General features: G+C 28.6%; 1 protein-coding gene across 1 annotated transcript; it reads left to right on the forward strand.

Moving 5' to 3' along the window:
• Positions 1-7,892: 7,892 nt before the first annotated feature.
• LOC113560148 lies at positions 7,893-9,159 on the forward strand. The gene is made up of 2 exons (XM_026965909.1): positions 7,893-8,034; positions 8,945-9,159. Exons 1-2 carry the CDS (start codon positions 7,893-7,895, stop codon positions 9,157-9,159), a joined length of 357 nt encoding a protein of 118 aa, XP_026821710.1.
• Positions 9,160-10,657: the final 1,498 nt, after the last annotated feature.

A 10,657-nucleotide genomic window follows, 5' to 3' on the forward strand; every position in this document is an offset into this window, starting at 1 on the left:
TATTCAGTGTTTTATAAACAGATTGAAAATATAAATTGTTAATGTTGGTCAAAAATATTATAACATTATTTGTTTTTTAGTAATTATGAAGTATCAGATTAGAATTAATTATTGAATATTCAAAAATGCAAAAAAGAATATTTTTCTTAATCTAGTATTAAAGGGTTCAAGACACTAACTTGGAAAATCAGTGTTTTATGAACAGTTCAAAATATTAATCAGATGTATTTAACAAAATTATCATATAAATGATTAGAAACTAATAAGATTCTAATTGCCAAAGATAACCTTAAGTCACAATATTACAAGTTAATGCTGCATACCATTTGTTTCATTAAGATTCAAAACAAATTTAATATTATTCACTTTTATTATAAACCACGAACATTGCATAAGGCCATTACTATTGTCAGCATCTTCTTGTTTATTTTCAACATTGGAGGTTGTTATTTTCCCCACAGGGTATGAACTCCAATTTATGTCTCACCAATCCTTGAGTGATCTGCATGGTTGCTTTCTAAAAAAACGTTTTCTATTAATTATAGATAATGGTTGAATAATAACTTAAAAGTTTATTGTCTTACAAGCAGATAACAATATAAATTGATAATGTTGGTATAAACTATCACAAAAACATATGGTTTTTAGTAATTAGGAAATATCAGCTTAGATTAAAATATTAAATGTTCAAAATCCTAAATAGATATCACTTTCTGAATCTAGTTGTGGAGATTTCAAAACTCGAACTTGAGAATTGAGTATTTTATATACAGTTCAAAATATTAATCGGATATATATTTGTCAAAATTACCATATGATTGTTTTTTTTATAGTTTTTATAAAGTATCAATTTTAAAAAAATAATTGAAAGTTCAAAAGGCTAAATAAGTATCATTTTCTAAATTTAGTAGTGAAGTTTTCAATACACTAACATAAATAATCAGTGTTTTATAAGCAGATTGAAAATATAAATTGTTAATGTTGGTCAAATATATTAAAACAACATTTGTTTTTTAGTAAATATAAAGTAACAGCTTAGAAGTAATAATTGAATGCTCAAAATGCAAAAAAGTATAATTTTCTTACTCTAGTATTAAATGGTTCAAGACACTAACTTGAAAAATCAGTGTTTTATAAACGGTTCAAAATATTAATCAGATGTATTTAACAAAAGTATCATATAAATGATTAGAAACTAATAAGATTCTAATTGCCAACGATAACCTTAAGAAACAAGATTACAAGCTAATGGTGTTTACCAATTTTTTCATTCAGATTCTGAACAAATTTAATATTATTAAGTCCATTACTATTATCAGCATCTTCTTGTTTATTTTCAACATTGGAGGTTGTTACTTTTCCCACAGGGTATGAACTCCAATTTATGTCTCATTAATCCTTGAGTGATCTGCATGGCTGCTTTCTAAAAAATGTTTTCAATTAATTATACATAATAGTTGAATAATAACTTAAATGTTTATTGTTTTAGAAGCAAATAATAATATAAATTGATAATGTTGGTATAAACTATCATAAAAACATATGGTTTTTTAGTTATTAGGAAATAATACCTTAGATTAAATAATTAAATGTTCAAAATGCTAAATAGGTATCACTTTCTTAATCTAGTTGTGGAGATTTCAAAACTCGAACTTGAGAATTGAGTGTTTTATATACAGTTCAAAATATTAATCGGATATATTTATCATAAATGTTGAGAAACTAATATGATTTTATCGGGTATAGAAAACCTTAAGAAACAAGATTATAAGCTATTGGTGCTTACTAATTTTATCATTCAGATTCTAAAGAAATTTAATATTATTCACTATTATTATAAACCACGAACATTGCATATGTACATTATTATTATCAGTATCTTCTTGGTTTTTTCAACATTGGAGGTTGTTACTTTCCCCACAGTTTATTAGTTCCAATTTATGTTTTAATCTAGTTGTGGAGGTTTCATAACTCGAACTTGAGAATTGAGTGTTTTATAAACAGTTAAAAATATGAATCGGTAACATTCGTCAATATTATCATTTGATTGTATATTTTATAGTAATCATAAAGTATCATCTTAGATTAATCAATTGAAAGTTCATAATGCTAAATAAAAATTATTTTCTTAATCTAGTAGTGAAGGTTTCAAGACACTAACTTGAGAAATGAGTGTTTTATAAACAGTTCAAAGTATGAATTGTATATATTCGTCAAAATATCATATAACGTTGCGAAACTAAGAAGATTTTATTTGCTTAAGAAAACCTTAGGACACAAGATTACAAGCTAAACAATTTTTTCAATCAGATTCTATCAAATTTAATACTATTCATTATTATTGAATAACACGTACATTGCATAAGTCCATTATTATTATCAGTATCTTGTTGTTTATTTTCAATATAGGATGTTGATATTTTTTTTCAGTATGTATGAATGCCAATTCATGTCTTAACATGGCTTGAGTGATCTGCTGTACTGCTATTTAAATATATATTGTCTGTTAAATATGTTTAATTGTTGAAAGATAAAATATCACTACTACGCACCATAAAGAGAACAAATATTTTATATGAAAATTAGCATGTGATTAAAACTGAATAATTCAGAAAAGGAATCAAACAAATAATAACTAACAGACAAACTTCCTTCTTAATACAAAACATTTAAAAACATTTACAGTTGAATTTTAAATACGATATATTATTGTAAAACTACAACAAAATATGAAATATAATCTTTTAACAGGTGATAAGAAATAATAATTTTGATAATCCTTAAAAGATAGTAGAAATCTATCAAAATGTTTATTGAACTTGAATGTAAAATTAGTGTAACTAAAGAATACACTTGTTTATAGTGCATTCAAAATATTAGGTTAAATGAGTTATATGAGAGTTAATAATGAAAAATTTTAATCATTTTCTGAATTTAGTTGTCAAGATTTCAAGACACTATCTTAAGAATCGGCCGGTAACACTCGAATAACGCAACCACGATTATAACGATTTACGTTAGGTTAGGCTTGAGCGCCGTAGCGAACTTTCGTGCTATGTGTGTGTAGCATTTTAACCAACCTATAGGCCTAGTGCCCCAAAGTTTGGTGATTTGTGGAAGGTCTACCAAACGGTTATTGGTTCGAGTGATAGGCACACATGTGTTTACGTATGAAGAGTTCACCACTGTGTTGACCCGCATAGTATCCGTATTCAACTCTCGCCCGCTGACACCTGCCTCGACCGATCCGCATGACCAAAAGTGAGTGACGCTGGGGCAGTTTTTAATTGGCCATTGGATATCTGTTGCTCGCTGTACCGCCGCAGTCATGTCCCGAGGAGGCTCGCGCCCTTTCCGACAGATGGAACTTAACGGACCAATGCTATTGCGCATTATATGACTTGTTGGTCATCAGATTTCGAGTATTTTCAGAACTGAGAATTTAAAAATTTAGTAGGGAAGGTAATCGGGTGTTTAGTAATTAGTCACTAACAATGTGATAAAGTTGATTACCGTATTTGTGAGTTATGAGATAATAATATCATAAATGTATTATATTGTAGAAATAATCCTAAACAGATAAACATTGGAAATTAATGTCATTTTTTTACATACACTTAAATTCCAACTGCTGCTAAACGGAAACGTCTGATAAATTCGTCGCAGTTATTTGAACGCAGGACATTTCGGTGCCCGTCATTTTGACGCATTATGCATTTTGTCGTGTGTAAATTCGTTGATTATCGATATATGTGATAATTATTTGAACATAATAATATATTATATAGTGTTCTAATCATTAGAATCTAATGTATATTTATATATTTGATATCGGTTTGTTATTGTACCTTTATAGTTTATAGCTTGATATATGATTATATACATTTACTGTCCCTCATTCCCTCCTATAAGTATGCATTCAATTTACAATAATCATATTTCGTCTAGTGGCGTTCAAAATATTGTATTTTAAAGATCAAGTATAAAAATGAATAAACTGTCAAAATTTACCTTATTATTATTAATAATCTTTCCTCAGCTGAAATACTTCTCCTAAAATTTTTATTCAACTTTTTATTCTGTTTTCAACTAGGATTAAAACCTCATAAAAGGTTTTAATATTCATTCGGCAGCAGTTATAAAATTTTTCTAAATCGTATTTTAGTTCATGAATAAAACCAGAGGTTTTATAGTTGATTAATCGGGTGAACCCAAAATCTATTTTCTCTTTCTTTTTCTAATTTCAAAAACTCCAAAATTTGCCACAACAAAATATTGACTTTTACTTCATTATCGATTTTTGTAATAGGGAAACAAACTAAAAACACTTGTTACTACACCTGATGTTAATCGTGTACTGAAATAATTTTGTCGTAATTAAACAATTTCAAAATTATTTTGCATCCGGTGCGTTTCGAGGATGATAAAATATATATTATATTATTCAAACCATCATAAGTTATTTTTCGCCCAATAAATGGCCAAAACTTTTTGTGTATTATGCTTTGTTGTGAAGAATTCAGGTGCCCGCTGTATATAATATCCATACATATAGGGTAGGTGTTTGATCTATTCACAGCAGTATTGAAATATGTTTCGCTTGTTATAGAAATCCCGCGTACAATGATTGTGGTTGTATACATACATTTACAAAACTGATAATATCATATACGACGCAGTTTTTCGATGGAATTTCAAATTCCTATATTTTATAATTTTATGCCTTATCTTATACCGGGTACTTGTGTATCTGACATCTGTTTACGAGTATGATTTTGAAAAAATTGTTTGTAAAGTATATGATTTGGAACAATTTCTTATTTATCAAAAATCGAAAAAATATATGAATCGAATAATTATTAAAATAAGTGACAAGATGATGCGATTCAAGCTATTAAAAGTTATCGATAGTTTTTATTTCTTCATTTACGAAATATGTACGTCTTATAATTACTTAATATTAAGATTTAGGAAAAAACACTAAAAATATTTAGTATCAAAAAAGATGAGAACCCATTAAAAAATATTTATAACAATTATTTAGCAAGCTATAATTAATAAGAAATACGCGTGATGTCATAATTTCGTAGCCGCCATATACTCAGTACACAGTACACTTTATTACGTGAATATTACAATTCTTAGTTATAACTCAACTAAATAATTTATTGGTTTTGACCTATTTAACAATTTAAGGTTTGCAATATTATAATATGTTATTCATTGTGTTTGCGCTGTGCGCAATAAGCCCAAATAAAAATATAATTTTTATTTACATTAGCCAAATATTATTATTAAATTATTATTTATCACATTATTAAAATCGTGCGATCATCGGTGATTGCATGTCTGGGGCTTCGTCCATATGGTCAGTCATAGAACACGGCAACGGCGGCCTGGTAATAATAAGTCGAAGAAGGAGAGCAATACGTGAGAGTCGAACATTTACTCGGCATTACAGAAAAATAACCATTGTAACACACTGCAAGCGACGAGTGACGACCCATATCAATATAAATTTCTTGCAGTTAGTTTCATTTCTAAAATGACCCGTCAGCCATCATTTTTACGGGGTGGTGGGGCACTGTATAAACCATGGAAAGCAACAATAACACCTAAAATGCCATACGTATAAAAAATATAGTACAAATACAACACAAATAAAACGGTCACACTTTCTATAAGCAGAAACTATACAGAGGTCAATTTATTTTATTTATCGCTGTACAGGGGTAGAATTAAGGAACAAGAAACACAAAGAAGACGACGAGAACTTGCAGTGTACGTATGTCGTCTACAAACATGTATAATGTACATCGTATATATGGTACTGAGGATGCAAATGTTCGGCTTTCTGACGTAGTACTGCATACTGCTGTACTTCGTTAAATTTGTTCAAAAAATATAGTCTGCCGAAAAAATATTTCGGCATGTTATAGAATAAATATCTACTAATAAGTAGTACCTACCTACCATTTTAAAAGGTTTCCATAACAACGTACGTCGTATGATGTGAACCGTAAAAAAAATCATTGTCACCATCGTCCGAGTCTATAAATCTTTATATTGTAGTAGGTAAAATACAAAAGTGTCATTTGTAGGTACGTTATTATTGTTGAACTTGGCGGGTCTACATAATATCGGACGCCAAGATTCTGTCGGTATACTGCAACATACAATATATAATATATATGAGGTGTTTCTATATTTACCCACTGGAATAAAAGGACTGTTTTTGTATTACTGTGCTAGTGATATTGTGATATATAGTACTTAATACCATACTAAAAATTTTACTACATTTGCATATATTTTTTGGCACATAAGTAAAAACTAAAAACGCTTGTAAATACACGTATACACTTTTTTAGTTCATAGTACATTACACATGCATTTCAGTACTGCACACTAAAATAGGGGCTGATTACGAACAAAATATATTAATATATATAATATTTTATTAATAAAATCGGTTTACTAGTGCATAGTATAAAGCTTTTTATGGGTAAATAAATGTTTTGGTTATTTTGAATGTGATATTATTATATACCAGTGGCGATCAACCTTTTTTGGCCACCATCTACTACAAATATACTTCACCATTAAGGATCGACTTCCAAAAAAAACCTAACCACCATGATTTTCGTATGCATAGGCTAAAAATAAATTCTAACACGATCGACTATGAAATCGTTTGCAATCGACTGTTTGGCCGACCCTATTATAAACAAATATTTGAGAGTGCTAATTTCAAAATTGGGGGTGCTAATACACCCTAAGTGCCCCCTAATTGGGCCCATATGGTCCATAGTAAAAGTATAAAGAGTAATGGACTATAATATTATTATGAAATCATATTATATTTTCGGCGGCAGCAATATTAATAATTGGTAACTTGACGATCTATAATCTAATACATAAGTATCCATCTGTCCATAACGGCCAATAAATGTAGGTTGAAATGCTAAACGGCCGCGTTAAACATTTTGTCAATATAGTGTTTATCTACTTGGCAGGACCCGTAAGTATACTAAAATATATAAATACAATGTACTTAAATGTTAGGTCAATATACCAAAATATGATGAATTTACGTCGTGGAGTCGTACAATTAGGACGACATTTCAAGTGTATGTATATACCTATCGAATAATAATATAACATAATCCTATTATAATATATAATATTATATACTAGAAAATTAGTGTGAATGCTGCACAGTCAAGCATCGAGAAGGGGTATACAAGTTCCGTATTACGAAATATTATTGAAATATATAATTTCGAATACATCGTATCTTTTGATATTTAATATAGGTAGATACACACTCGACGTTTGTCGTCCAGGCATCCGGTTTCGGGCATCCAACACGGTCACCGCCGCCGAAACTCCCCTGTAAAGATGTATGTGTGTTAGTGAGAGTGTTTGACATTGTGCGCATGTCTGTATTTGTTCGCAGTACTTGTCGATGAGGGTGGTTGAGTGGGTTGACCGATCGATGGGTGAGCAGGAAGGTCGGAGGGCAGTTCACCGAATAGAATTTCAGTTCACCCCCGATGCTCCGGTAGGCTCCTGTCCTTATAGGCCTTCAACGCGTAATCGGTGGTGGAAACAACCACCACCACCACCACCACCACCACCACTTCGACACCGAAGAAGCCGCCGCCGCTGCCAGGACATAAAAGGGGGTGCTTAGGAGCGCCGATCGTCATTTATGTCTCAATAGTCACCTTTATTTTCAAGATTACTTTTTTCGTGTAAGTACTTCGCGATTTCCGAACATAATTTTTTTGTCTCGTGACATATTTTTTATACTCTCTTGCCTGTCGTATATATTTTATTTAGGAATTTTTCCAATAACATTTTTCGTATCATTTCAGCTCTGCATCAACATGAAATTATCTACCATTGCAATTTTATTCGTGATTCTTGGAGTCGCTATCTATATACAAGCGATGCCGACCCATGATGCACCCGACACGATTCCGCAGACAAAACCGGTAGAAGCGCAGCATCAGTTCCCAAATCTAGAAGGTAAAAATTATAATCTTTATCGTTATAAAATATTTATAGATATTATTTTTTGTGCATGTATATTTTTATTTATTGTTAGACTTATTACTTTATTTAACCATTACCAATATTATTATTTTTATTTTATACCTTATTGATTTGCTTTTAATTGTATATATTTTTTTCTAATTTGATTGTTATAAATAGTGCATAAACACATTATACAATCTAATATTTCACAATCATCCTCCACTAAAATACAAAAATAATAATATTGGTAAATCGGCAATAAAATAATATAATATGCTGAGGATATTAGCTATTATATATACTTGGTAATATTTAATTTTAAGCTGTATTATACCAGGTAGCAAAAAAAAATTTTTTAAATGTTTAAAAAAAAGTTGGAAAATGATTCATTCATTAATTAATAAACATTAATAAAATATTCAAACGACCAGTTTTCCATTCTAAATAAAATGATAAAACATTATTTTACATTCTTAAAAATCATTTAAAAATATTTTTAATATTTAACAAATGTGAGAAAAAGCATTTTTTAATATTTAAATATGATATTAAAATTTGAACATCAATTAAAATACTATTTTTTAGAAAACAGTAAAAAATTTGTAAAAGATTATTTTTTCAATTACAATCGTTGTGATTTTTTTTAAAGTAAACTCAGTCACCAAAATTGATTTTACGTGAAAACGTTTTATATAATATGTTGCATGTGGGTACGAGAGAAAAAACAAATATTGCGCTAACATACTCTTAAATATGAAATACTTAAATGTTTATTTATTTTTTATTAACACTTTGGCACGCAAGTACTTATTGCTTTTATACCTATCTATCCAATATTGTCAAATTTTTAAATATCGCTTCATGAAAATAAATTATGTTAATCTAATAATATATTTACAAGTGATGGGTGAAAGGAAAAAGAGGTGCAATTGGAATTCGGATCCAACAACAACAACGGCAGGGTACAGCGACCCAGATTTTGGACATCCCCCTAAAGCCTGGGATCCCGTCGAACCATTTGCAAAAAACAATAAATACTTTGGAACGACAGGCAGCCCAATAAGAAGAAGGAGGTCTATGGATGGCATGAAATTCAATTACACCATACTTAAATAAAAATACTCATAAACATTACATGTAATTGACGCTAAATGTTAAATTATTAATAACATTGATTTATTCTACTAAATAAATTTATTTATACATAATTAATTAATAATTGACTATTATAATTGATTCTGTTGTCCATTTAAAAATCAATATATAATATAGAGGTATACTTCTATATTCCGTAGAACATAGGAAGTTATCAGGTGTACTATGTGACAAAAAAAAAACCAATTTGCATTTATTAATTTCATTTAGTTTTAAAAATAATACTACTAATAGCAATTGAAATTTCAAGAATTATTTCCCAAAAAAGAAACAATATTGATGGTAAACATCAAATTGTTTTTCGAATTGAATTTTTTACAAAAAAAATTATTATTCATCAACATCATCACTTTGGTAGCATATTAATGAATGAGCAATATTAATTAATGAAGACCTAAGATTTTAACCAAACAGTTATCTTTTGGGTCAAATGACGACTTCATGACTTGATCGTTGATAGAAATATGTTGAAGGATGTCTAGACAGTTTTTTGGCCATTTTTTAAGCTCCAGCTTACCTTCAGAATTGAGTGTTCTACAAACAGTAAAAAATTTGAAACGGAAATATTCGTCAAATGTATCATATGAACGTATGTTTTTTAGTGATTATGAAGTATTAGCTTAGATTAAATAATTGAATGTTTAATGTGCAAAATAAGTATAATTTTTTAAATCTAGTTGTGAAGTTTCCAATACACTAACTTGAGAAATCAGTGTTTTATAAACAGTTTAAAAATATAAATTGCTAATGTTGGTCTAAAATATCATAAAAACATATGTTTTTTTAGTAATTATTAAATATCAGCTTAGATTAAATAATTGAATATTCAAAATGCTAAATAAAAATTTATTTCCAAAATTTTCTTAATCTAGTAGTGAAGGTTTCAAGCACTTACTTGAGTATTGAGTGTTTTATAAATAGTTAAAAATATGAATTGGTAATATTCGTCAAATTTATAAGTCATAGAAATTGGAAACTTTCACTAGTAATTGAGAAACATAAAGTACTTTATTAAAAAAAATATTTATTTATATATATTGCAATTTAAATATAGGTAATAATATATCCTAGACTGACAAATTATCTCTTTTCAGAATCGTTTTTTGTTTAGATGTAATGATTCCATCATTGCATTTAAATTTAACACATCCATTATAGTTACCTTATCTCCACCCCCACTATACAGCAGAGCGAGTTTTATATTTTATATTGCGCACTACAGGATAATAGTACCTTAAGCTACTTAAAAATACTATACCTATTATATACATTTTATTATAAACACATAGGTATACAATTCACATAACCATATGTATTATTGTATATTATTTAAATTTTCATGTCCATATTTGTTGTTATTCAAAGATAATAAGTATTATTATATAGACAATAAGTTCAGATAAATACATTAAATGATATTATGTAACATTTTTCTGTCATAAGATTTATATTATGTTAA

This window comes from Rhopalosiphum maidis, chromosome 3, assembly GCF_003676215.2.
Source record: "Rhopalosiphum maidis isolate BTI-1 chromosome 3, ASM367621v3, whole genome shotgun sequence".
NCBI classification, from domain to species: Eukaryota; Metazoa; Arthropoda; class Insecta; order Hemiptera; family Aphididae; genus Rhopalosiphum; species Rhopalosiphum maidis.